Raw genomic sequence first — 24,972 nt, 5'->3', positions numbered from 1 at the left:
AAGAGCTCAACCACTACACCATCGGGCCAGCCCCCTGGGTACACACTGTAGAAAGTGAGCAGTGCTGTGCACCTTTTACAGGTGACAGAGCATCACTACGCCGGGCCAGCAGGAGATGGTGAAGCCACGCTTCTCCAGGCCCATCTGACTCCATCATGCCCTATAGCCTCTTTAGGGCAGGACAGACCAGAGAAGTCTTGCTGGCCTTGCTAAGGAGTTTGGACTTAATCCCATGTGCAGCATTTCAGTCCCTCTTTACTGCATGTATCTTGCACCTTGGAAGGGCCTCTGCTTCTGTCTCCCTCCATGGCGGGTGTTCCAGTCGGAACTCTTTCCATTGTAAGTGCCAGAAATTCAACTCAAACTTATTGGCTTATGTGGAAAAAAGGAACTTACACTTTATGTGACAGAGAGGTTAAAGAGTTCAGGCACAGCTTGAGCCAGATACTCAAATGATGTCAAACATATGTCTGTCTTCATATCTTGCCTCTGCAGTCCTCTGTGTGGGCTCCTTCTGGACAGCTTTTCCTACATAGTGACAAGATGGTCACTATAGCACTGGGCTTAGAGCCCACCAGTTTACTAACCCCCAGTGGAAAGAGGGCTCTTTTTCCTAGCAGCTCCAATGAGCCAGCTTCTGATGGCATAGACTTGAATCAAGTGCCCATCCCCGAACTAATCGAAAAAGGTTGCTTTGACCAGGGAAGTGTGGGCCATGTGCCTACCCTGGAGCCCCCTCTTGACCCTCAGAGACTGCCAGTGAGGAGATGTTGGTTCCCCAAAGGAAAATCCAGATGTGGCCACCAGTAAAGAGGGGATGGTAAGATGCTGGGCCAGCAGCACCCCCCAGGAACACCCTCCCAGCACCCCTCATAGGGAGGCATCAGCCCCTCCTTTGACACATGAAGAGCCTCATGGCAGGGCCTTCACCACCCACCACTGAGCTAACTCTCTTGTGTGCCACCGCCGGCCTCGCATCTGTCCTCCGCAGCAGCCCCGCACTTATCTGCCCCCATCCTGCACTGCAGACCAACTGCATGTGGAAGCGGCGTCTGTGCTTCTTGAACTTTCCCTCGCCAGGCCCATCAGGCTCTTGCCTTTGGGGGCATGGTTTCCAGGTCCCTCATCAATGTGCTTGTCCTCTGATTGGAATGAGATGCTCCAGGGCTGAGGGCAGTGTGTGCCACAGTCTCGTCTCTGTAAAGTGGAGGTAGTATCTGCCACCTAGGGGCGTTGTGAGGATTAAAGGAGTGTGGCATATTCATAGTGCTTAGAGCAGTGCCCAGCACACAGCAGGTACTCAGTAAGCACCTGCTGTTATTCTTATCACTTCAGCTGGAGACTGTACATCACAGTCCCTCCTCATCCCTGTCCAGTCCGGTCCAGCAGCAGGCGCTCAGGTACAGTGCACCCCACAGGTTTTTACCATTGAATAACGTGTGAAACACTTTTACATACATTGTCTCATTCGAGCCTCATAACTTTATGAGGAGGGCAGGACAACTCATATTTATCCCCCATTTATAGATGAAGAAACTCAGGTTCAGAGAGGTTAGACCTCTCGCTCAGGATCACACAGCCAGTTTGTAGTGGAGCTAGGATTTGAACCAGTCCCTTGAAGGCTCACGTTACTGGGCTTTGCTCAGGCTGCCCCTCAGCCTACAAGACCTCCTCCAGTCATGCCTGTTGGCGCTTTCTCACCCTTTCAGGTCCAGCCCAGATACTCTGTAAACAGTAATAATAATAAGAGCTAGCATATAGTAAGCGCTTGCTAAATTCCAGATGAGGCGCATAAGGCTTTCCTTGCCCCATAACCTCATCAAGTAGGTATGACTTTGTTACAAAGGGAGAAACTGAGGCTGAGAGAGGTTAAGTAACCTGCCCAAGGTCACTCAGTAGTGTGACAGCCAGGAGTCAAACTCATCAGGAAATCTGACTCTAGAATAGGCCTTTCTTGCCCTCTGCGTTGCTACCATCATGACAGGGTCTGTTATCCAGGGAGGAGAACAAACTCCTCCTTCCTCTTGAGTCTGAAGTCCAGGCTGCTGCCTCTGCTTAGCTCCCTGAGAGCTGTTCTTCACTCCCCTCCTTCCATTAGGCTGAGAGGTCCTTGGGGGCAGGAACCTGACTCATTCACCTCTACAGACCCCGCCAAAGAGGCGCTCTGCATGGCCAGATTATTTCATTTGTTCCTTGTGAGGCAGACATGGCAGAGGTGCTCCTAGATGAAGACACGAGACGTGGGCGGTTAAGGGACTCTCCCAAGGCCACCCATCTGCAGATGTAGGAGCCTGGACAAGACCCAGGTCTCCCCGGTGCAGGGCGGCGCGGGGCTCTCCCTCCTCCGAGCCCCTCCTGGCCTCCATTCCTTGTCCGTGCGGGGAGAGAAGGCAACACAGCCTTAGCTGGGGTGGGCGTGGGGCCCGATGAGCGGGCCTGATGGGCGATTTGATGAACGCCAGGGAAAGGATGGTGAGTAGGCTGGGGATGGACGGAAGGAGGAAAGAAGGAACAGGGTATTTTTGCATTTTGACATTAAAAAAAGTGCAGATTAGATTGTCAGTGAGTGGCCAGCAGCATCTGTTTTGATTCGGAATTGGCAGCGTAAGGCGCTGAGCTCCCCCGCGGAGGGAGGGGAAGGGAGGCTGCGGGCTCGGGCGAGGCGGCGCCTCCGCGGAGGGAAGCTCCCTTTTAGGAGCTCCGCCCAAAGCCGCGCTGCCACCCCTAAGGAGGCGGGCGGCCGCCGCTTCTCATTCATTGTCTTGACAAGAGCATCCTCAGCGGGCAGTCTCCGGCTCCTCCACCTCCTTCCGTCTCCTTCTCCTCTCCCTCCTCCATTTGGGGGTCACTCAGCTCTCAGCAGCAGGTAAGCTTGGGGTGCCCGGGAAAGGGACTAGGCGTCGCCGCCCTGGGCCACCTGTGGGGCAGGCGTGAGCTTGGCAGAAGCCGGCTCTGGGGGCGGACAGACCGTCCGAGTGAGCTGGCTCTGAGATGGGGATAGAGCCCATCCACGCCCCGCGTGCAGGGGACTCGCCTGAGGGTGTGGGGTGCTCGTGGGAAGGTCCATCTGTGTGTCGAGAGCATTGTGAAGGGGGGGCTGGTGAGGGACCACCAGAGCCAAGATGGAGGTGGGGGCGGGGGGGGGGGGGTCAGGACATGAGCCGGCCCTGACTCTCCCCAGAATGGGAGTCTTTGGGATGGGGGTTTGGGGCAGGGTGGGGTGAGCCTAGCAGCTGCCCTGAGCTTGGAGACAGGAAGGAGTTGAGAGCAAAACAAGAAAAGACCAAGTTCCCCTTTCCGTGGTTTCCGGGCCTGGTACCTGCGGTGGGGGAGGAGGCAGGGTGGGGCGATGGCTTCCTGTCCCCCAACCTCCAGTTTGGGGCTCCCTTCTCCCCAGACCCAGGCTTCTCACCTGGGACTGATCCCCCTTTCCCCAGACTGCTTCTTCTCACACATGCTCCTTGCCTGCTTCTGGGCAGACAGACCCAGGAGCCTCCTGGAGAGTCACCGAGCGGGCAAGGGCGGCTGGAGCCCCCAGTGAGAAGGGCCAGGCCCGAAGGCAGGGCAGATGGGTGAAGCTGGGGAGGTGGAGTAGAGGCCCTGGGGAGGGTGCCCTCAGAGCAGGCAACACGGGCCCCTACTCTGGGCAGAAGGCGATGCGGTTGGGCACCAGGATGGGGCCTGGAGCCTGGGGATCCAGAGGCAGTCCCCTTGGCTTTGCTTGCTCTCTGCCCAGCCACGGCAGGGGAAAACCATCCTAGCTGGACCTCAGAGAAGTCAGTGTCAGCCTCTCCCTTCCTGTGCATAGTTCCAGTGGGGGTGGAGATGGCACTTAGGGCACCTGCTTAAGTGGAGGCGAGAGGCAGAGGAATGGGGAGAAGGAGATACTGGGACTCGAGCCATCTGCCTATTTCTGGTGCCCAGAGACCTACTGGGGAGGCCATCCTGCTGCTGAGGACATGCCTCCTGGGCAGACCACTTTCCTCTGTGTGTCCAGCCCTGTGCCAGGAGGCGAGGTAGAGCCAGGCCTGCCCCTGCCTTTAGAAGCTCCCCATGTGGGTGTGAGGGATGTGAGGTCTGGACACTGAGACTGAGACAACGCACTCTCCAAGCTGTCTGCACTGAAGCCCCCGGAGTGTGAACTATCAGAAGGGAAGGGCTCTGTGTCTGTCAGCCAGTCGGTTGACAGCTCGGCACTAGGTGCTACCCCACCTCAGGCTCTACTGTCGGGGCCGAGGGCACACAAGTGGGGCCTGGGGTGGATGGAGAAGAGATGGGCGTGAGGAAGACGAGCGTGAGGGTAGCAGGATATCAGTTACAGAGGACAAGGGCAGGGAGGCCAGGGATGTGATGCTGGGGAAGCTAGCTGAGACCTTAAACTCCAAGCTGAGGGGTGTCCTGGGGGACACGGGGGCCACTGTAAGGTCAGAGTTGACCTGAAGGGAGAAAGGCTCTCAACCCATGTGCTCCCCAGGATGAGCCGGCAGGTGGTCCGCTCCAGCAAGTTCCGCCACGTGTTTGGACAGCCAGCCAAGGCTGACCAGTGCTATGAGGATGTGCGTGTCTCGCAGACCACTTGGGACAGTGGCTTCTGTGCTGTCAACCCCAAGTTCGTGGCCCTGATCTGTGAGGCCAGCGGGGGAGGGGCCTTCCTGGTGCTGCCCCTGAGCAAGGTGAGCCCCTGGAGCCCTGGGGGCAGCAGTCCTCCACCTGAGGGGGCCTCTGGCTATCCAGTGGCCCCTTGGGGGTCCTGATTAGGTGATTGTCACCAAGCCTCCCTGGGCTGCAGCGCTGTCATCTGTAAAACTGAGCTGGGCACATGAGCCTTAAGCTTCCTCCAGCCCCTACAGGCAGTGGTTGAATGGAAACTGAAGCTCAGAGGGGAGTGAGAAGGGTCACAGTGAGTTCTGCAGACCCAGTGCCAGGTCTTCCAAGTCTCAGCCTGGGGCTTTCTCCCCTTGGGAGCACAGAGAGTGCTGGGATGGGGTCTGGGCAGGCCTAGCAGTGCTCTCAGGGTTGGGAGGGACGTCAGGTCTAGGCCTGTCTGAGCCTTTGGAGACCCAGCAAGCTGGGGCCCCCAGTTCACAGGCAGGGATGATGTAAGAGGCGCTCTCCCCTCCCCAGCCCTGCCCTCCTCTGATCCTGCTCCCTCCTCCCCCTGCTGTCCGCTGACTCCACCCCCAGCACACTCCTGTGCTCTTGAGGGGTGAGACGGGAAGGGGAGATGGGCCCTAAGTTGTTACCTTAAAAGGGCCGATGGAAGCAAAGAGAAGAGGAAGTGGTTGTCGGGGTGAGAGCTGGGCCCGCGCCCTGCACCGCTCTTCACACCGGAAGCCCTGCTGTAGCAGCTGTCCCCGGAAGCGGCCATTTCCAACCCTCTGCTCCTGCCTGGGGGCCAGTTGTGGCAGACTTACCAGGTCCCTGCCCTTTTGGAAGGACCCAGCCCCACCATTCACACACACTTCCCTGGGGAACCCCCACCCCAATACAACCTACCTTCCACTACCTGTCCTGGGCGCAGGGCCTTGGCCTGTGGTCCCATGGAAGCTTTACTCAGGGAAGCTGGGGTGGGGGTGTGGGTGCCGGCCCCCAGGGCATGGATGAGAAACTGAGATAGAGACAACAGGAACTTGGCCAGGGTCTGACAGCAAGGCAGGACCAGGGCCCAGCGTGGCCCTGGTGCTCAACCCTGCACCCCCATCCTGCACTACTTGTGCTCAGCCCTCCTGAGTTGCCCAGACAACTCTGGGACTGGGGCACAGGACCAAACCCTCCCAGCCTAGGCCCTGCTCCGCCTCCCAGGGACCCCACAGCCTTCCTCTCTGTGCCTCTCTGAAAGGGTGTGGGGAGGTTGGCTTGCATTGGAGGGGAAAAGCACCTCCCTCAGAGGCTCTGCTGTGCCCTCTAGACTGGACGTGTGGACAAGAATGCGCCCACGGTCTGTGGCCACACAGCCCCTGTGCTGGACATTGCCTGGTGCCCCCACAATGATAACGTCATTGCCAGTGGCTCCGAGGATTGCACAGTCATGGTGAGTGGTGGGGGGACGCGGGACAGGAGGAGGCTCCAGCACTGGATCTGACATTTGCAGCCCCCAAGACTCACTCACTCCTCTGCAGGTGTGGGAGATCCCTGATGGGGGCCTGGTGCTGCCCCTGCGGGAACCCGTCGTCACCCTGGAGGGCCATACCAAGCGCGTGGGCATCGTAGCCTGGCACCCCACAGCCCAGAATGTGCTGCTCAGTGCAGGTGCCTGGGGGGAGAGGAGGGGTGGGCTAGTTGCCTGGCAATGAAGGTGGGGGCTCATGGCTTCTGACACTGGGGCCATCACTTAGGTTGTGACAACGTGATCCTGGTGTGGGACGTGGGCACTGGGACGGCCGTGCTGACACTGGGCACGGACGTGCACCCGGATACAATCTACAGCGTGGACTGGAGCCGAGATGGCGCCCTCATCTGCACCTCCTGCCGCGACAAGCGCGTGCGCATCATCGAGCCCCGCAAAGGCACTGTTGTAGCTGTGAGTTGCCTGAAAAACTGTGACCCTTGACCCTGGGACCCTCACCGCTCCTACCCACCACCAACCAGGCCCCTAGATGCTGCCCTCTCTTGCCTCCAGCTGGGGTCTGGCCCTTAAGGTGTGTGTCTGGGTGCCTGACGGACCACCTCCCTTTCCTTCCAGGAGAAGGACCGTCCCCACGAGGGGACCAGGCCTGTGCGCGCTGTGTTTGTATCAGATGGAAAGATCCTGACCACAGGCTTCAGCCGCATGAGTGAGCGGCAGGTGGCGCTGTGGGACACGGTGAGTGCCGGGCGGGAGCAGAGACTCAGAAGACAGGAGGCTTAGGCCTTGCCCTGCCACTTGCCTGGCTATAAGGGCATGGGCCTCAGTTTACCCACCATGAGATGGGGGTTTCCGCTGACTGGTCTTTCCTGGGTCACTGCTCATGAAGAGCACCACCCCCGGGCCTGACATGGCCCCGCTCATTGTTACCTCCTGCCCGTCTTTACAGAAGCACCTGGAGGAGCCGCTGTCCCTGCAGGAGCTGGACACTAGCAGCGGCGTCCTGCTGCCCTTCTTTGACCCCGACACCAACATCGTCTACCTCTGTGGCAAGGTGGCCCAGCTGGGCAGGGGGTCAGGGGAGGAAGGTGGGCAGTGGGGCTTGGAAAGGACTGCGGCTGGAGGCATGTGTCGGTGTTGATCCTCCCTTGCACCCACCACTTGCAGGGTGACAGCTCTATCCGGTACTTCGAGATCACTTCTGAGGCCCCATTCCTGCACTATCTCTCCATGTTCAGTTCCAAGGAATCCCAGCGTGGCATGGGCTACATGCCCAAACGTGGCCTGGAGGTGAACAAGTGTGAGATTGCCAGGTGACTGACTCCTGACTCTGACCTGAGCATGCTCCTTGGGCAGTGCTGACCCCATGCTGACCTTCAGCCCCAGCCCAACCATGCTGTGGGCGCTGCTCACCTTCCTGTTTCCACAGATTCTACAAGCTACATGAGCGGAGGTGTGAGCCCATTGCCATGACAGTGCCTAGAAAGGTGATGCTCCCATGTCCCTCCCTGGGCTCTGGGTGGGGCACTGACCTCGTGGAGTTGCAGGGTGGTGGTGTGGCCTAAGCACTCTCTTAACCAGCCTTGGCCTTGCCCACAGTCGGACCTGTTCCAGGAGGACCTGTACCCACCTACTGCAGGGCCGGATGCTGCCCTCACGGCTGAGGAGTGGCTGGGGGGTCGAGATGCCGGGCCCCTCCTCATTTCCCTCAAGGATGGCTATGTGCCCCCAAAGAGCCGGGAGCTGAGGGTCAACCGGGGCCTGGACACTGGGCGCAGGAAGACAGTACCAGAGGCCAGTGGCACTCTTAGCTTGGTAAGAGGCGGATGGGAGCCCGAGAATCAAGATGGGAAGATGGGGTAGGGCAGGGGCTGCTACTGATGTGGTCATTGACCCAGTGGAAAGAGGCTGGCATTTGGGGCATCTTAAACTCACAAAGTTGGGGATCCCTTGGGGGCTGGGAGTGGGTAATCCTGAGGCCTCAGAAAACAGGTTTCAGGTTTATAGGCCTCCAGCTCTCTGGGCAGCGACTGGCTGAGAGAGGGAAGGGCTTGAGCCCTGGGGCTCTTGGGAGGGGGCTTAGGGGATGCCAGGATAAGGGGAGCCGAGGGAGGCTAATGCAGTGCTGGACCCCCAGGATGCCATATCCCGGCTGGAGGAAGAGATGAGGAAGCTCCAGGCCACGGTGCAGGAGCTACAGAAGCGCTTGGATAGGCTGGAGGAGACAGTCCAGGCCAAGTAGAGGACCCCTGGGCCTTCAGCTGGGGCTCGTGGCATCACCACCCTCCCTTCCATTCGTACTCCCACTCCTCAGACCACAATGGCACATAAAAAAAAAATAATAATAAAATGGCTTTATTTTCTGGTATCTCTGAGACTCTGATGACTGGTCATCTAGAGGCTGGGTGTGCTGAACTAACCTGCCCTTGAGCTTCCCTCTCCGTAGCCTTGATGGGACTGGTTCCATGGCAGGGGCGGGGGGATGCCCTAGATCACAGGAAAAGGCCTTGGTGGGCGGGAGCCACTCCGTGCTGATGTGAGTTGGGAGCCTGCTGTTTCCCAGCTCCTTCTCAGAGACAGCAGGTCTCAGGTACTCAGGGCCCTAGCCTGGGGCCTCAATAACTCCCATGTTTACCCCAAATCTGCCTTTCCTAGTCAACCACACATCAGGTTGCATGCAACTGTATTGACACTGTTGCTTGGGGAAATGAAACAACTAGCACTTACATGACATCTTTCAAACTATCGGCCCAAGGGATCAAAGGAAGGGGACCTTTTGTAAAGAAAAAGCTTAGAACCAAAGCAATGGCCCAACTCTAGTTTAGAGGTGAGGAAACTGAGGTACAGAGCAGGAGAGGGGCTTGCTGAAGGACAGATCCTGATTCGTGACCTAGGTCTCTCCCCTTCTAGTTCAGAGCCTTCCCGGCACAGTGCTGTCTCTCGAGCCCTTCGAGAGGTTCCTCCTGGCCTGGCCTCTGTGAGAGGGACCTGAATACATCTGTCAGGCCCTATCAAGAGGGGGCTTGAAGTCAGTTTCTGATGCCCAGCTTAGCAGGTGACCCCCTGAGCTGGGACACAGGGCTACTAGGGATGGGTGTCCTGGCCACAGCAGGGTTGGTTCACCCATGCAGGGTACACAGCAAGGACTAAATGCCCCATTCGCAGCCCCTGCTCCCTCTTCAGTGTGCTATAGAAAACTACCTGGGTAGAGAGCCGCACAAGGCAACCATACAAACATCCCTGTCTGCCCATTTTGGTCTCAACCTCTGTGCAAGCGATGTGACCCTGGGCAAGTCACTTTCCCCCCATGGCTCAGTTGCCCAACCATAAAACAGGGAGTGATACCATCACAGCTCTGTGAACACAGTGGGTGGATCCAGTCACGGATGTGGTAAAGAGAATCAGAAAATTGGAAGCCTGGGCCTTATAAAGAGGTGAGGTCTCTTCTCGGAGCCTCTCTGGGGATAATGGGCCCTTCTAGTGAAGTAGACCTGTGAGTAGACTCAGTCACTCCTCCTGGCCCAGGGGAACTGAAAAAAAGTTCAGAAAGGATCCCTGGAACCCAGAAGGGTTAACCTGTCATGACCATGACTTCCAGCTTTACCAGCCCATTCTCTCTGATAGGAACAAGATGGGGAGGTAGGCGGTGGAGGTAACTTAGGGGCTAAGAAACCGGCCTTGAAAACACAGGGGAACAGGGTGGGTGGGATGGTTGAAACCTGCCATTTCTCTCTCCCAAAGAGCCCTGGCCCCAACTGGGTCACTTGCTATCCCTCCTGGGACTCAGGGACCTCATCTGCACAAGCCTCACCAACTCTGGCACCTCTGTTTACAACTGATCATAGGGGCATCCCCTGCCCCAATTTTGTGGCTCAGGTCGGCCTTACTTTCCTCCTCTAACCCTATCCCCATCCCCTGCCCCACACCTCCATTCCTGAAAACCTCACGGTCTCTCCCTTAACCTCCCACATTAAGCCCATGGCTAAGGGGTCACTGGACCTTCTCCAGTGGGCCAGAAAACATCAGCATTCCAGGTGTTGGGGAGCCGCTGCTGGAATACTATGTTCCTGAGGCTGTGAAGGGCTGGGGGAACTTGCAGGGGAAGTATGGAATCCTCTATGATACCTCTGATGCTGGGGAAAGGGAGAGCTTTGTTAAATTGGCCAGAGTCCTTTCTGAAACCCTGAGCACTTTCTCATCTGTGCATCTGGAAGGCAGGCAGAGAGCAGGAACCCCCAGCAACAGTGAATGAATAGGTGCTATGGGTGGGTAGCGGTAGTACCCCTAGCGGTCTACCAGAAATTACAGAGAAGGCCTCTGAGGCCCGCCCTGGAAGGAACCTTAAGAACAGAACTTTTTATAAGTGGGGACACAGGCCTATCTGTGGAGAGGGACTTGCCCAAGGTAAAATAAGGGATGGCGGCGGGGCAGGGAGAAGCCAGGCCCTAGACTCAGTCTCAGGGCCCTCTCACCCTTCCACACACAACACACTGACACAGAAGCTGGCCCTGATTCATAATTTAATGGCTGTGCTGGTCCAGGTCCCTTATTTCTGCCGATCACGGGCCCACTGCTCTGGGGTTAGGGTTTTCTGCTCAAAGGCATGGATGTGCGGGAGTTCTTCTGCTAGGCACGTGTTCACCAGCCTGGGAGGAGAGATGGGATTAGGAGAAGGTAGGCTGGGACCTGGGCTGTGGTCCCCGAAGCTAGAGTGACCCTGGCGGCTGGAGGTGTCTCCCAGGTCGTAGTCCCGGGGACCTGGGAACAAGCTGGGAGAGGGCCTAAGTCGAAATACCACGAAGGCGGGATCCTCGGGGTCGTGGTCCACAGTGCTGGACCGCGTTGGCTCGCATGAGGGAGTTGAGCTCCGGGGAGTGGCCGGGGTGTGGTGCCGGAGCTGGGACCGCGCTAAGCGAGGTGTTCCCGGGGCCTCACCGGTGTCTCTGAAGCAGCGGCTTCCCCTCAAACTTGGCCGACACCACCAGGACTCGGAAGCTGGACGCGCAACGGTCGGGAGTCGTGTCCTCCACTTCCTATGGGGCAGAATAGCGTGGATGGTGCCAAACCCTGCCCCCGGCAGCCCTTTCCCCTCGTTGGGCGAGTCTTGGCCGCTCAACTCACCACGTGCTCTGCCTCCAGGTCCCGCTGCAGCTTCTCCCGGAGGTACTCAGCGCTGAGTTCCATGGCCGCAGCCCAGCGGGGGCGGCGCCCGGGCTCGGACCCGGGCCACACTGCTTCCGCCCTTACCGACACCACTTCCGCTGAGAACTCTACTTCCGCCCTTACTACGGCGTCCGTAAACCCAGCACTTCCGCCCTCCCGCAAGCCTAGCTTTCCAACAGTCTTGGGTGTCCGCGCTACCAGCAGTCGGCCAATCAGAGTCTGCATAAGGACGGACTCGGCCGGAGCGGACGCTAATTGGTGCCCGCCGCCTGCACAGCAGCCGGTTCTGTGGGCCGGTTTGGACACCCTAGCTCCAGCCAGGGAGGGGGCACGCACCTGCATGACTGTGGCCTCTAGGGTACCTCGGGATCTCCCCTAAGCGCTTTTTTCACAGACAAGCAACTTGCGACCCTGGCCACCCAGCCCTCCCCGTGCTCATAGGCCACAGCAATCAACCCACAAGACCCGATGGGCCCCGAGGAGGGCGCGGCGAGGCCCGGCCGCTTCTTCGGCGTCTACCTGCTCTACTGCCTGAACCCTCGGCACCCGGGCCGCGTCTACGTCGGGTTCACCGTCAACCCTGCTCGTCGGGCCCAGCAGCACAACGGAGGCCGCAAGAAAGGCGGGGCCTGGCGCACCAGCGGGCGCGGGCCATGGTAAGAGGGAACGGGTCACGGTCAGGAGCAGGGCTCCAAGGAGGAGGAGGGCTTCAGGTAGCAGACGGGCCCGGCAGAGGAGAGGCCAGTGACAGTGGGCGGGGCCCCTGTGGAAGCTGAGAGACAGGATGTCGCTGGGAGGGCGGGGCGGGGGTTGGGGGGAAGACGGGCCTATCAGGGGAGGAGCCTGGTGGGGAGGCGGAGCCCTGTGAAACTAGAGAGTGGGACACAGAGACCCGGGTTGGGTAGGAAGGGGACTGATGATCTAGGCTTGGTCCAGCGACAGGAGGTTGCTGAACGAGGCTGGGGCTGCAATAGAAACAGCCTGGAAGGGAGAGAAACTGAGGATAGCGGTTAAGTACGTGTTGGAGGTGGGGCCTGAGGTTGGCAGGTGCGAGGGGGCGTACCACAACGAAGGCGACAGGTCCTCGTGGGCTACACTTGAAGCCACGTGTGAGGACTCCACTCTCAGTTAGGACTAGAGGCTAATCCTGGCGAAGGGATTCGACTTGACTTGGGATGGGGTGGGGTGGGAGGGCTCACAGACCGCGCCTTCGTTCTCTTCCCCAGGGAGATGGTGCTCATCGTGCACGGCTTCCCTTCCGCCGTGGCCGCCCTTCGGGTAAGAAAGGCGATGGGGGCGGCGGGAGGACGGGCTGGGGCTGGAGCTTCCCCGCGCGGCCCTCTTCCCAGGGCGGCCCTGAAGCCCTGCACTGCCCTCCCGCAGTTTGAGTGGGCCTGGCAGCACCCGCACGCCTCGCGCCGCCTGGCGCACGTGGGTCCGCGCCTGCGCGGCGAGGCCGCCTTCGCGTTCCACCTGCGCGTGCTGGCGCACATGCTGCGCGCGCCGCCCTGGGCGCGCCTCCCGCTCACGCTGCGCTGGCTGCGCGCCGACTTCCGCCGTGACCTCTGCCCGCCGCCGCCGCCGCACGTGCCGCTGGCCTTCGGGCCTCCGCCGCCCCGGGCTCTGGCCGCGACGCGCCGCGCCGTTCCCCTTGCTGACACCGAGTCCACGCCGGACCAGGACGCCGAGGCCCGCTGCGCCCTGTGCGCGCGTGCGCTGCAGGTGAGAGGTGCTCCAGGGGAGAAGCTCCACCTGGTCTCCAAGTAGGGGCGGGTCTAGGATTCGGACGACTCAGGATCAAGCTGTTTCTTGACGGACTGGGCAGCCACTCACACCCCTGCCCTCTCTGCCCCCATTCCTCCACACCAGTACCCTCCTGCTCAGGGCCTTTGCCCTTCCCCTTTGACTGGAAGGTTCTTCCCTAGACCTTCAGTCTTGATAGAATGCCGCCTCTCCTTCTCCCTGAGGTCTTCCTTGGCTCTCCATCTAAGATTGCCGGTCCTTCTTGTGCACTTCCCTGCCAGCCTTTCTTCTTCTTCTTCTTTTTTTTTTTTTAAAGCCTCAACACTTATTATTGTCTGACATACTATGTATTTTATTTATATTATCAGGCTCTCCCACCCCCCCATACTGGACTCCACAAGGGCAGTTCTTGTTCACTACTATAAACAGGGTCTGGCACAGACCAGGTGGCCAGTAAATATTTAATAGATTAACTGGGCCTGACTTCTGTTGAGCTCTCAGTGAATGTAAGGAAGGTGAGTACTTGCCATTCGGAGACTGAGTGACCCACCTGAGATCACATAGCCTGTAAGGAACTACGGGTCTGGTTGCGGTGGCCATGCTGTTATATAATCACTGCTAATTCTCAGGGAAAACTGGCCAACTTAGTCCCTGTGAGCAAGTACTGTAACTTCCTTCTCTGTGCCTGTTTCTTTATCCATAAAATGCAAATAATAGCAGTCCGTGCCCCATAGGGTTGTCGTATGTAAAGCTCCTGGAACAGTGGTCCACAGAACTCTTCATGCGTGTTAGCTACGTCATTACCCCGTTTTCCTCTTACCTGCCTGCCACCTCTGACAGGATGAAGAGGACCCTCTGTGTTGCCCCCACCCTGGCTGCCCGCTAAGGGCCCATGTGATCTGCCTTGCAGAGGAGTTCCTGCAGGAGGAGCCAGGGCAGCTTCTGCCCCTAGAGGGCCAATGCCCTGGGTGAGTCCAGCACCCCTACCCTAGCCTGGTTTAGCTCTGGGAAGATGGTACCCAGTTGTCCAGGTCCAGGCCTGGGGCAGCTGAGCCCTCATCTTGGCACCCAGGGCCTGGCCTGGAGCCCTGTGATGCCTGACTCTGTATCTCCCACCAACTGCACCCCTTGGTAGCTGTAAGAACTCACTGCTGTGGGGAGATCTGATCTGGCTGTGCCAGATGGGCACCGAGGAGGAAGAAGAGGACTTGGAATTAGAAGAGGTGAGAAGTGGCTTTGGCCCCAGCCTCTCTACCCTACTTCATCCTCTAGGCTTCTTTTGACCAACACTGTTGTCCCCACAGGAACACTGGACAGACATGCTGGAGACCTGATCCTCAGCATCCCCAAACCTCCACCCACTCCTCCTCTGTGCCACCCCCTGCGGTTCTGGGCCGTTTTTACTTGAGTACAATAAAAAGTCAGAGCTAAGGGTACCACTGGTGTTTGCCGGGGGCGGGGGTGGGGGGGTGGAGCTGGAGGCAGAGGGCAGAGGCCCCACCAGTCACTGGGTCCTGTGGAGACCAGAGGAGGGAGGAGGGGCCGCTGGCCCCAGCAGGGACCAGCCTCTGCCTGGAGGCTCCTCTGCCTCAGCTTTCCCCAGCAAGCTTTTTCTGAGGTCACACAGTTCTTTCAGGACTTGGGAGACTTGACCCTTGACCCAGAACCCACCCACCTCCAGTGACCAGCTTGACTTGAGACTTGAAAACAAATAGTAAGCACGAAGGCCAAGGAGGGCAGGGGGGATACTCTGCCCGCAGAGGCCCTGTGCCTCTCCAGCCCTAACCCCTTATCTCTGTCTGTGGAGCCCTCTTCAAACCCAGGGAAACAAAAGCAGCTTCTAGGGACCATTGTTCTTCCAGCAACCACGAGTGAGGCTCCGTGAGGTCCCACGGCAGCTGTGGAGCTGGGCTCACTCCCAGGGTTATTACCCTCCAGCGTTCTCGCTCTTTCCTATCCTATGCTGCCTCAAAAAGAGCTTGCCCTACCCTGCTCTGCCCCAGACCCCATCACCCTGCCCCCCCACATCGCTCTGGACTGCCCTTGTGCTCAGAGCCAGCAGTTCCTGTGGGGCCACCCCCAGCCTGAACCCTTGGCGTCTTTAAGAGTGGCCTGGAACCAGCAGACAGGTGAGTGGCCCAGCCCATGCCCTGCCATCAAGTTTTCCCCTCCACTCCTCTGCCCTCTGTGGACCGGGTCAGTTAGAAAGAGTTGTCTGTTGGCACGCCCTGCAGGGGTGGAGTTTAGAGGGGAAGTAAGGAGCCAGGATTACACAACAAAACCAAAAAGAAAACGGTTGGGTGCTTTAGTCTAGTTTCAGTCCGTCTTTTATTTTCTACATGCTAAACCCACATCTTGGGTTGTCAGGCCACTGTAAGCTTGGCTCCGGCTGGGGTGCTAAGGAGGGTAGCACAGAGGGTCCTCCCATCCCAGACTCCACCCTTTCCTTTCTGGAGGAAAGCCAAGTCCCAGTGCTGGCTCCAGATCCCTCCCACTTTGGACCTACAAAACCTTCAGCTCAGAGAGCAGTTCTGCACTCACCACACTGCGCCCACGCTAAGCCACAGCACAGCGAGGTGGTCAGAAGGCCAAGATCAGAGAGGTGAGGTGAGTGCCAGGTGGGGACAGGCTGGGCCAGACCTCCCTCACCCTGTACTGCTAGCTGCTATCCTACCGCTTGATCTCTCTGCCTCTGCCTCTAACGTCCCTGCCCTTTCCCCACGGATAGCCCATCTCAATCTGCCAATTCCAGCCCGGCCTCTTCAGCTGAGTCAGCACAATCTTGCTCATTCACATACCACCCTCTGGCCCCCAAAACAAGCTCCGTTGTTCAACTGGCTGTGTTAACCCCAAGCCAAGATGGGGTGTGGCTGGGCAAGTGGGATCACAGGCCCGGCCAGCCTTCAGGAAGTTTCCATGTGTGAGGGGCCCAGGGGACTTAAGGAGAGGACGACGGGGGGGAGGCTGGGAGCCAAGCAGGAAGGAGTAAGACAGAAAACTGGCTGGCAGGGAGTTAGGTCAGGCAGGTCCTAGAGGAGTAGTTTCTTTCAAGGACATGTTGGAATCTCCTGGAGAGCTTCCAAAAAAACTGCTATCTGGGTCCTATCTGCAGAGAGAGATTTAATTGGCTTGGGGCAGGGCCCAGGCACTGGGAGTTTCAAAGCTCTGCTGGTAAATCAAAGGAGTAGCCAGAATTGTGACCCACTGTGCAGGCGTTAGATCTGGCTTTGAGTTCATCTCCACCACTCACTAGCTTTGTGGGTGTGGGCAAGTCACTCAGCCTCCCTCAGCCTCAACTTCATCTTAAAGCAAGAATTCAACAGGTGGCATTCTTGTGACATCGTTGAGGGAAGTAGGCCACACTCTGGCCCCTGACACAGCAGCATGGAGCAGGTCCAGGACACCTCCCGCCCGCCACTGGAGTATGTGAAGGGGGTTCCTCTCATCAAGTACTTTGCGGAGGCACTGGGGCCACTGCAGAGCTTCCACGCCTGGCCTGACGACCTGCTCATCAGCACCTACCCCAAATCTGGTAGGTGATCCTCATTACCACCCACCCTTCTCCTGGGCTGCAGTTCCCGCCTTGGCCAGCAAGGGCATGCCCTCAGACCTGCTCACCTCCTGTTTCCCTCCCTCTCCAGGCACCACCTGGGTGAGCGAGGTCCTGGACATGATCTACCAGGGTGGTGACGTGGAGAAGTGTCGCAGGGCCCCTGTCTTCATCCGTGTGCCCTTCCTTGAGTTTAAGGCCCCAGGGCTTCCCTCAGGTGTGTGGCGGGGCGCTGGGAAGAAGTGGAGCAGAGGGAGGGAGGACCAGGGCTCCAGCTCAGAAGACCTTTCCCTACCCACGGCTTAGGTTTCGAGGTTCTGAGAGACACACCAGCCCCACGGCTCCTCAAGACACACTTGCCCCTGTCCCTGCTCCCCCAGACCCTGCTGGATCAGAAGGTCAAGGTAAGTGGCAGAAGAAGTCAGGGAGGGAGGCTGCTGGGGCCATCCCTGCTTTGGCCCACCTTCTGGGATGGTCTCCTACTTCCTCCAGCCGCCGTCTCACCTTAATGGGGGAGGCCATCTGCCTCATGCTCTGGTGGAGTCAGATGACCAGTGAAAGGGAGCCTCCTCTGTACAGAGCTGAGAAGAGCAGAGTCTGGGTGCCTACCGGCCCATGGAGGAGGGGGCTGGTGGGCATCTGGCACACCTTGTTTCCAGTGTGGGTATGCTGGCACTGAGGGGATCAGATTAGTATAAAATGTGGTTCCAGAGACAGGCCAGGATTTAGGCATCCGAGCAGGGTTCAGATCCCAGCTCAGTGACGCCCACACCCATGGGAGCACGACCAGGTCATCCTCTAAGCCTGTTTCCCCCTTGGCCAAACCAGGAGGTAACCTCCCTCGCAGGGATGCCGTGAAGCGGAGAATGTCTAGTGCCTGTGTGCTGTGTGGTGATGACACGGGGGGTGTGGGGTCATCCGCCCTTCCAGGTGGTGTATATCGCCCGCAACGCAAAGGACGTGGCCGTCTCCTATTACCACTTCTACCGCATGGCCAAAGTGCACCCTGACCCTGGCACCTGGGACAGCTTCCTGGAGAAGTTCATGGCTGGGGAAGGTGGGCCTGACTCTAGAGGAAGGAGTGGGTGGGACTGAGGGCCAGCCAGCGCAAACTAATACCAACCTCTGTGACTGTGCCCCCTGCCGTTTTCCTCAGTGGCATATGGGTCCTGGTACCAGCACGTGCAGGAGTGGTGGGAGCTGAGTCACACCCACCCTGTTCTCTACCTCTTCTATGAGGACATGAAGGAGGTGAGAGCACCTGCCACCACTCCCTCCATGTCACGGGTGGGAGGCAGGAACCTTAGGGGGCCCTGCCAAGGCCCTCTAAGCCCCCGTCCCCTAGGGCCGCCCCCACCCCGCCTTCCCTGCCCCGGACTCACAGCTGCAGTGCCACCTTGGCGGCAGCACTTCATACAGCTCTTACCTCCTGGCGCCTGAGTCACCAAACTGCCACCAGCAATCAGCCGTTTACTGCTGTTGCTTCTCCCTGCGCCAGAGTTATGAAAGAGCACTGGCCAGCCCTCAGCCATAAGGAGCCAGAGCTTATTCCAGGGCCACAGGGCAGAAGGCAATTTAATTTGCCCCATGGAGAGAGGAGCAGAGAGTCAAGGAGCTGGGTCTGAGGTCTCTAAGCGGAAGTGAGAGATCCCAGAGAGGTTAGAGAGGGGCCTCCCTTTTGTTTGCCCAGTGAGCAACCCAAACCTCCACTGAAGAGCCCTTCTGCTGCTCCAGAACCCCAAAAGGGAGATTAAGAAGATCCTCGAGTTTGTGGGGCGTTCCCTGCCAGAGGAGACCGTAGATCACATTGTCCAGCACACATCTTTCAAGGAGATGAAGAAGAATCACATGGCGAACTACAGCACTATACCCCGAGACGTCATGGACCACAACGTTTCCGCCTTCATGAGGAAAGGTGGGTGCCCGCCCAGGACGGGCATGTGGGGAGGCAAGGGTGGAGGCAGCAGCTAGAGCCGGCCCCGAGTCACGTGGGGCCTCCTCTGTGGCCAGGACCTCCAGCCTCCCTCCCTCCCTCCCTCCTTCCCCAGGCGTCGCAGGGGACTGGAAAACCACCTTCACTGTGGCCCAGAACGAGCGCTTTGACAACGACTATGCTGAGAAGATGGCAGGCTGCAACCTCAGCTTCCGCTCAGAGGTGTGAGAGGTGTTCATCGGACATCACTGCAAAGGGAGTGGTGTGAAAGGAGCCCAATCCTGGCCTCGAGAATAAAATACGATTTGTGTCACACAGAGAGCCTCTGTTGGAAGCAAAGAGCAACCCGAGCTGAAAGAGTAAATGCCCCCTGGGGCCAAATGAGCCATCTGCCCTGTGGCCTCCAGTTCCCCAACTCGCCCTACATGGGGCAGGGAAGAAGGGTCTGGAAAAGTAAAACCCAGGAGACACGGGCAAGGGGGAAGAATGTTTATTTGTTCACACAATCTTTTGTTGCATTCCCGCTTGAGGGTGGCAGGAGATTGCGAATCTGCCAGCCTGCTTCACTTTTTCTTGGGCTCCTTACAAGCCACCACGTACCTCTGGGCCACATTGAGGGGAGGGGAGTAACCATCTGCATAGGAGGTGTCTTCAAACAGGACCGAGTAGTCATCCTGGGGCTGTGGCAGGGGGCAGATAGGAGGGGCTGGTCAGAGGCCCCCAGGCCTAGACCGACAGGAACCTCGGGTGCCGGGGCTCCCAGCCTCTCCTGTCCTCCTCTTCACTCAAGAAGTCTAGATGTTGGAACCCAGGCCCTGCTACTACAGAGCTCTTTCCTCAGCAACAGAGGGCCAAGGGTAGGGGGTCAGAGCAGGGAGAAGGGAGACTGCCTACGTGGGTGGGCATAACTGGAGGCTCTGGTGCCTTTCGGGGACCCTGCTTAAAGGGATCAAGGACAACCTAGAGGGCAGCGGGCAGGCACCCTGGAGGAAGAGGGGAGAACAGCCTTGAAACTGCCATCGGGTGATGGGTGAGCAGGGTGCCAGCAATGTCCCAGGAGCACGAGAGAGAGCAGCTTCAGGCCAGGAAAGGGGCAGTGGTGCAGGAGGCAGGGGTGGGAAGACAGGCCCTGGGCATGGCGCTTCCTGGCTCAGGGCTCAGGCTGCTCATCTCAGTGCAAAAGCGAGGTTAGCCTAGAGGACACACAGGCTCCATTGCACTCGGGACTGGCTAAGGCTCTGAAGGTGGGAAAGAGGAGGGTCAGCTGGCGCTGCCCTGGAGGACAGGGCAGGAAGGGAGTTACAAGGCAGAGCATGAGCAGAAGAGGGAGGGCAACTCGCAGGACCCTCCCAGCCAGAGAGGCCGTGAGATGAGAAGAGGGGAAGGAAGTGGGAAGATGACCTCACGACCCATCTGGTCATCCCGGTCCTGGTCTCTGGAAAGTCTCTCCCTGGGGGCTGCCTTACCCGCTGTGGGGTGTGTGGATCAGGGCACGGTAGAAGCAGGTGGTCTGGGGATACAGGGCCAGCACGAGCTACTCCTTCTGGAACAATGCTTCGGGGTCCGTCTCAGGGTTGGCCTTCCACTGGGGCAGTGGGATGATGCGCCGCCGGCTCAGTGTGTGTCTCCTGGAGGGGGGGCTTAGGTGAACCCATGGCCAGCTTGGGGCTCCTTCCCAGCAGCTCGGCTGTCCCCCAGGCTTTCACGGCCCCTCCCTGGCCAGCACACTCACTCTTTGCCTTCTTCATCAATGTCATCTACCTCATACCTGCGGGAGAACGAAAGGAAAATGGTGGATGCAGGGAGGTGCAAGTCGGGGAGCTGTGAGGAGGGGAAGGAGCAGGGTGAGGAGGCGAAGGAGCAGGGCGGGGAGGAGAAGTAGCCCAAGGAGCCGGCTGCTTCGCTTCACCTGCCATCCCCGTCCCCACAGGCACCCTGTGGGGAAGCTCTTCTCCTGTCCTGCAGATGGGTGACAAAGGGGCAGCCCACACAGGTGCGATGACAGGAGAGTGGCCCACAGAGCTGGGTGTCCACTCACTTGGTGGCATGGCTGTAACTGACCACCTCAGCCAGGATCCACTGCTCATCCCCATCCACGGCCTTGACCCGGGCTGCCACCTTGTCTCCAGGTTTGGCCACATAGTCCCCAGAGGCCGGAATGGCCCCACAGAGGGGTGGGGGCCTGAGGGTGGGAAAAGTGTTAGTCCTAGCCCCTTCCATGCCAGCTCCCTGCCAACGCCCGGGCCTGCCCTCACTTGTCACCAGGCTTCCCGATCCACAGGGGCAGGGTCATTAGCACGCCCCTGCGCATGGTCTTCCGAGGGGTCTCCGAGTCATTGTACAGGCCTGCGATCTTGGCCGCTGTGGGAAGGAAGTGAGCCCGAGGCACCAGGGACAGGTGCCTGTTCCCAGACCCACCCTAGCACGCCTGCGTGGAGCTGTCAGAGGAGTTCAGCCTGGAGCCCCACCCCCCGAGTTAGCACCAAGGGCCCTGATGTGATCCCTGCCCCTTCCACTGGATGCCCACGGTGAGAGAGACGGCCAGGCTACACTAACTGATTGGTGAGACATCAGGTTAGTGGGTACCCTAGGGGCGAGGGAACTAGAGGAGGCAAAAGAGGGCTTCTGAGGTGCTGTCATGTGTTTCTTGACCTGGGAGCTGGTTACTTCCGTTTGTTCAGTGAGTGTAAATCTCAGCCGGCTGTAGGTACACTTACGTGCACTTCAGCAAGAGAGAAGTGGGAAAGCCTCAGTCTGAAAGGATTTGGAAGCCTGTGTAAACTCTGCCTGAAATGGTGGCTTCAAGACACCTGAGGTGTGGTTCTCAAAAAACAGCCAGGTTCTCACCACGTCAAGAAATGGGAGTGGGGGGAAGGAGGAAGGTGACTGCCCCGTCTGTAGATCAAGAGGGAGAAACAAGAGGGAGCAGGGCGAATCGTCCTGGTCTGCAGAGGGAGAACTGGGAGACCCTGCCTGAGCACTGGGCATGCTCTCCATTCCCACCCCAGTCCCAGGCTGCACAGGTGCGCTTCTCTGTCAGATGCCCACGGAATGATCACACCAGGCTGAGGTTCCAGGCTCCTCCACAGGGAGACGTGACGCTGCTCTCAGGGCCCCTCACTCTGCCTGGTCAAGGAACACCGAACTTGTCTCTCACTCACCAATCCGCCTCTCTTCCAACAGAGACTTGATTTCCGCAATCTTATCTAGGGCTTTCCGGAGGATGCTGAGGGTGGGGAGAAGGGAGAGAAGAGGTCTGGATGAAGGACGAAGCACAGGCTTCTTTTTCTGGTTGCGGGAGGCCGGCTAACTCAGACCGACCCTACTGCCTAAAACTAGAAACCCTATGTCTGTGTTTCTTAATGTGAAAAGCATGAAAGAACTGATGAGACAGTAAGAAGTAGCAGGCCAAAACAATCGAAGGATCCTAGAGACATAAGCAAAGCAGAGAGAGCTGCCTTTGCCTGTGTGTGTTTGACAAATCCTGAAGAAGTTTTGCTGAGTGCTGGCAGCCTCCAACAACCTCCTGCGATTCGGAGGACAGAAGGTCAAAGTCAGGTATGCCCAAGGCGGGACATGTAACAGGAGACAGTCCAGAGGATTGTGGGGAGTTTTCTTGGCTCAGAGCAGAGCTGGGGTGGAGGGGACTCGTCCCGAAGGCTGCAGCCCCAGGTATTCTCTTGTGGGAGGAAGAAATCCTTGTGGGAGGAAGGCTTCTTTATCCTAGACCTTGGAGAAGGTCCCCCAAAGAATATTTCAACAGCAATCAGCAGCACAGACTCCACTCTGGGTCATCTACTCTCCACCATTCCTCTAGCAAACCTTTGGTAAATGCCCACGTGGTTCTGAGGCCTTTGTTCATCGGGAGGGAGACACATGAGAACGCAGCACAAAACAGTGTCCCAGTGGGCGCCCCAGAGGACTTGACTCTTGTGGAGCTCATCAGGCAGAGGCCAGAATGGGGGCAGCCTTGGTAGAGGGAAGCGGGCTAACCAAAGCAGGGAGGGTGAACACCTTGCCCCATGTGCTTGGGGCGTCGCAGTTCAGCGTTCCTGGGCAGGACCCTGGGAGGGCTCAGCTAGCGCCCCCGCAGGCTTGTCAGCACTGGGACACAGGGCCGTCAGCATCCAGGAAAGCAGAGACGGAGTAAAAGCCAGGAGGCCCAAGGGAACTTGGAAAGTCTGATCATTGCTGCTGGGCCTGTGAGGAGGACATGGTTTTAGGTAGCATGTCCTAAGCTGTATTCTGTGAGATATTAATGGAGTGGTTCTCAGCCCCAGCTGGACATTAGAATCCCCTGGGGAATTAAAAAAAAAAATCCCAAATGTTTTAAGCAAGAATCGTAAACAGATGCCCAAACTAGTGGGTCTGATGTGAAATGGGACATTTACATAGTCTCCAAGTATCTCCCATAAGACACTTACTAATTACACGGTGGAAAACAGCAATAACTGGACGCGGGAGAAACCAGGAAGAGACCACCTTAACCCACGGGACAGTGTCTTGCGCCTTCTAATATGATGCGCCGGGGACACCATCACTTCTGTGCTGTTACTGCCAAGAGCGTAAAACCTGAATGTAACCCTGAGGGAACCTCAGACAAACCCAAGTGAGGGGCATCCTACAAAGTCACTGGCCTATAATCTTCAAAATGTCAAGGTCATGAAAGGCAAAGACAGCCTGGGAACTGGTCCAGATTGAAGGAGACTGGAGAGACCTGATAATAAATGCAGTGGTGATCTGGGCTAGACAGATGGTCTTTTTTTTTGCCATAGAGGACATTAGTGGACGGTGATGAAATCTGAATAAGATTTGTAGGTTAGTGAATAGTTTTACATCAGTGTTAATTTCCTGACTTTCAGACATGTACCACTGTTGTAAAAGAGTGTCACTCTCCTTAGGAAATACTGACTGATGTATTTGGAGGTCAAGGGGGATTGTGTCTGCAACGGAAACGGTTCAGGAAAAAAAATAGCGTGTGTATACATAGAGAATGATAAAGCAGATGTGGTAAAATATTACATTTATGTAAGTCTGAAATTACATACAAATAAAAGTTTAAATCAATATCAATGTCTGAGCTCCACCTCAATTAAACCAGACCCTCTGGGCGCAGCCAGACTTGAGAACCAGAGTGTAAATGTATTCCACTGCCAGCAACTTTGTGAAACACTGAGTTAAAGAAATTGTTGTAGAACTTGGCAGAGCCTTTAATATCTTAACTTGCATCGTGAATCTCTAGGAGAGGAAGGCAGTACTCCATTTCGTAAAGTTATTGCAGTTCCACTGCAGAGACTGGACGAAACCAAGTTTTAAGCACCTCCACAAAGAACATGTACCTCCCTGAAGGGTGCAGGGCCTCGCGGGCTAGGCTTGAAGCCGTGTGTGCGGTAGGGTAGGACTGGTGGGGAACCCTGGCCAGGGGATTAGACTTGACTCGCGATGGGGTGGGGTGGGATGGGAGGGCTCACAAACCGCGCCTTGGTTCTCTTCCCCAGGGAGATGGTGCTCATCGTGCACGGCTTCCCTTCCGCCGTGGCCGCCCTTCGGGTAAGAAAGGCGATGGGGGCGGCGGGAGGACGGGCTGGGGCTGGAGCTTCCCCGCGCGGCCCTCTTCCCAGGGCGCCCTGAAGCCCTGCACTGCCCTCCCGCAGTTTGAGTGGGCCTGGCAGCACCCGCACGCCTCGCGCCGCCTGGCGCACGTGGGTCGCGCCTGCGCCGCGAGGCCGCCGCTGCGTTCCACCTGCGCGTGCTGGCGCGCACATGCTGCGCGCGCCGCCCTGGGCGCGCCTCCCGCTCACGCTGCGCTGGCTGCGCGCCGACTTCCGCCGTGACCTCTGCCCGCCGCCGCCGCCGCACGTGCCGCTGGCCTTCGGGCCTCCGCCGCCCCGGGCTCTGGCCGCGACGCGCCGCGCCGTTCCCCTTGCTGACACCGAGTCCACGCCGACCAGGACGCCGAGGCCGCTGGCGCCCTGTGCGCTGCGGCGCTGCAGGTGAGAGGTGCTCCAGGGGAGAAGCTCCACCTGGTCTCCAAGTAGGGGCGGGTCTAGGATTCGGACGACTCAGGATCAAGCTGTTTCTTGACGGACTGGGCAGCCACTCACACCCCTGCCCTCTCTGCCCCCATTCCTCCACACCAGTACCCTCCTGCTCAGGGCCTTTGCCCTTCCCCTTTGACTGGAAGGTTCTTCCCTAGACCTTCAGTCTTGATAGAATGCCGCCTCTCCTTCTCCCTGAGGTCTTCCTTGGCTCTCCATCTAAGATTGCCGGTCCTTCTTGTGCACTTCCCTGCCAGCCTTTCTTCTTCTTCTTTTTTTTTTTTTAAAGCCTCAACACTTATTATTGTCTGACATACTATGTATTTTATTTATATTATCAGGCTCTCCCACCCCCCCATACTGGACTCCACAAGGGCAGTTCTTGTTCACTACTATAAACAGGGTCTGGCACAGACCAGGTGGCCAGTAAATATTTAATAGATTAACTGGGCCTGACTTCTGTTGAGCTCTCAGTGAATGT

The 24,972-nt window shown here is 58.0% G+C and overlaps 5 protein-coding genes and 1 pseudogene across 8 annotated transcripts; 4 read left to right on the top strand and 2 right to left on the bottom strand.

Moving 5' to 3' along the window:
- Positions 1–2,723: 2,723 nt before the first annotated feature.
- CORO1A (coronin 1A) lies at positions 2,724–8,432 on the top strand. Its single transcript, XM_004439388.3, has 11 exons — positions 2,724–2,866; positions 4,475–4,673; positions 5,909–6,031; positions 6,120–6,249; positions 6,336–6,520; positions 6,683–6,802; positions 7,014–7,118; positions 7,232–7,377; positions 7,494–7,551; positions 7,664–7,879; positions 8,202–8,432. Exons 2-11 carry the CDS (start codon positions 4,476–4,478, stop codon positions 8,304–8,306), a joined length of 1,386 nt encoding a protein of 461 aa, XP_004439445.1. The 5' UTR covers positions 2,724–2,866; position 4,475; the 3' UTR covers positions 8,307–8,432.
- A 2,133-nt stretch (positions 8,433–10,565) lies between these two features.
- BOLA2B (bolA family member 2B) lies at positions 10,566–11,569 on the bottom strand. The gene is made up of 3 exons (XM_014794608.2): positions 11,186–11,569; positions 11,000–11,097; positions 10,566–10,710 (listed from the first exon to the last, which is right to left on the bottom strand). Exons 1-3 carry the CDS (start codon positions 11,567–11,569, stop codon positions 10,611–10,613), a joined length of 582 nt encoding a protein of 193 aa, XP_014650094.1. The 3' UTR covers positions 10,566–10,610.
- A 126-nt stretch (positions 11,570–11,695) lies between these two features.
- Positions 11,696–14,401, top strand: SLX1A (structure-specific endonuclease subunit SLX1A). Of its 2 annotated transcripts, XM_087417266.1 has the most exons (6): positions 11,696–11,883; positions 12,454–12,505; positions 12,611–12,949; positions 13,811–13,938; positions 14,106–14,193; positions 14,275–14,401. In XM_087417266.1, exons 1-6 carry the CDS (start codon positions 11,696–11,698, stop codon positions 14,302–14,304), a joined length of 825 nt encoding a protein of 274 aa, XP_087273392.1. In that variant the 3' UTR covers positions 14,305–14,401. The 2 variants fall into 2 exon arrangements, with proteins under 2 accessions (XP_087273392.1, XP_087273393.1); XM_087417267.1 differs by lacking the exon at positions 14,275–14,401 and having other exon boundaries at positions 14,043–14,124.
- Positions 14,402–15,109: 708 nt separating this feature from the next.
- On the top strand, positions 15,110–18,766 carry LOC147913619 (sulfotransferase 1A1-like). Of its 2 annotated transcripts, none has more exons than XM_087417254.1 (8): positions 15,110–15,572; positions 16,294–16,502; positions 16,612–16,737; positions 16,827–16,924; positions 17,451–17,577; positions 17,677–17,771; positions 18,255–18,435; positions 18,569–18,766. In XM_087417254.1, exons 2-8 carry the CDS (start codon positions 16,355–16,357, stop codon positions 18,679–18,681), a joined length of 888 nt encoding a protein of 295 aa, XP_087273380.1. In that variant the 5' UTR covers positions 15,110–15,572; positions 16,294–16,354; the 3' UTR covers positions 18,682–18,766. The 2 variants fall into 2 exon arrangements, with proteins under 2 accessions (XP_087273380.1, XP_087273379.1); XM_087417253.1 differs by having other exon boundaries at positions 15,110–15,577.
- A 1,721-nt stretch (positions 18,767–20,487) lies between these two features.
- On the bottom strand, positions 20,488–23,716 carry LOC147913618 (SAGA-associated factor 29-like). Its single transcript, XM_087449230.1, has 4 exons — positions 23,681–23,716; positions 21,615–21,759; positions 20,709–20,814; positions 20,488–20,635 (listed from the first exon to the last, which is right to left on the bottom strand). The coding sequence occupies exons 1-4, from the start codon at positions 23,714–23,716 to the stop codon at positions 20,488–20,490; spliced, it is 435 nt and encodes a 144-aa protein (XP_087305356.1).
- On the top strand, positions 20,595–24,491 carry LOC147913617 (structure-specific endonuclease subunit SLX1-like; annotated as a pseudogene). Its single transcript, XR_015556451.1, has 3 exons — positions 20,595–22,011; positions 23,952–24,003; positions 24,108–24,491. The product of XR_015556451.1 is annotated as a structure-specific endonuclease subunit SLX1-like (transcript).
- The last annotated feature ends 481 nt before the right edge of the window (positions 24,492–24,972 follow it).

Source organism: Ceratotherium simum, chromosome 26 (genome assembly GCF_057802395.1).
Source record: "Ceratotherium simum simum isolate JZ-2026a chromosome 26, ASM5780239v1, whole genome shotgun sequence".
Lineage (NCBI taxonomy): Eukaryota > Metazoa > Chordata > Mammalia > Perissodactyla > Rhinocerotidae > Ceratotherium > Ceratotherium simum.
The sequence above is the reverse complement of the archived record's forward strand: the minus strand, read 5'-3'. Positions and strand labels throughout refer to the sequence as shown.

Bases quoted from the DNA above. Each gene is read 5' to 3' on its own strand.
- SLX1A (XM_087417266.1), top strand. From the start codon at position 11,696: ATGGGCCCCGAGGAGGGCGCGGCGAGGCCCGGCCGCTTCTTCGGCGTC. The intron at 12,506-12,610 runs GTAAGAAAGGCG...GCCCTCCCGCAG, and splicing joins CCGCCGTGGCCGCCCTTCGG to TTTGAGTGGGCCTGGCAGCA. The intron at 14,194-14,274 runs GTGAGAAGTGGC...TTGTCCCCACAG, and splicing joins AGGACTTGGAATTAGAAGAG to GAACACTGGACAGACATGCT.
- CORO1A (XM_004439388.3), top strand. From the start codon at position 4,476: ATGAGCCGGCAGGTGGTCCGCTCCAGCAAGTTCCGCCACGTGTTTGGA. The intron at 4,674-5,908 runs GTGAGCCCCTGG...TGTGCCCTCTAG, and splicing joins TGGTGCTGCCCCTGAGCAAG to ACTGGACGTGTGGACAAGAA. The intron at 6,521-6,682 runs GTGAGTTGCCTG...CTTTCCTTCCAG, and splicing joins GCAAAGGCACTGTTGTAGCT to GAGAAGGACCGTCCCCACGA.
- LOC147913618 (XM_087449230.1), bottom strand. From the start codon at position 23,716: ATGGAGTACTGCCTTCCTCTCCTAGAGATTCACGAT. The intron at 21,760-23,680 runs GCAAGTTAAGAT...GGTCTGAGTTAG, and splicing joins CTCTCCTAGAGATTCACGAT to CCGGCCTCCCGCAACCAGAA. The intron at 20,815-21,614 runs GTGAGTGAGAGA...TCCTTCCCACAG, and splicing joins GTTGGAAGAGAGGCGGATTG to CGGCCAAGATCGCAGGCCTG.
- LOC147913619 (XM_087417254.1), top strand. From the start codon at position 16,355: ATGGAGCAGGTCCAGGACACCTCCCGCCCGCCACTGGAGTATGTGAAG. The intron at 17,578-17,676 runs GTGGGCCTGACT...CGTTTTCCTCAG, and splicing joins GAAGTTCATGGCTGGGGAAG to TGGCATATGGGTCCTGGTAC. The intron at 18,436-18,568 runs GTGGGTGCCCGC...CTCCTTCCCCAG, and splicing joins TTCCGCCTTCATGAGGAAAG to GCGTCGCAGGGGACTGGAAA.
- BOLA2B (XM_014794608.2), bottom strand. From the start codon at position 11,569: ATGCAGGTGCGTGCCCCCTCCCTGGCTGGAGCTAGGGTGTCCAAACCG. The intron at 11,098-11,185 runs GTGAGTTGAGCG...TCTGCCCCATAG, and splicing joins ACCTGGAGGCAGAGCACGTG to GAAGTGGAGGACACGACTCC. The intron at 10,711-10,999 runs GTGAGGCCCCGG...CTCTCCTCCCAG, and splicing joins CCGCTGCTTCAGAGACACCG to GCTGGTGAACACGTGCCTAG.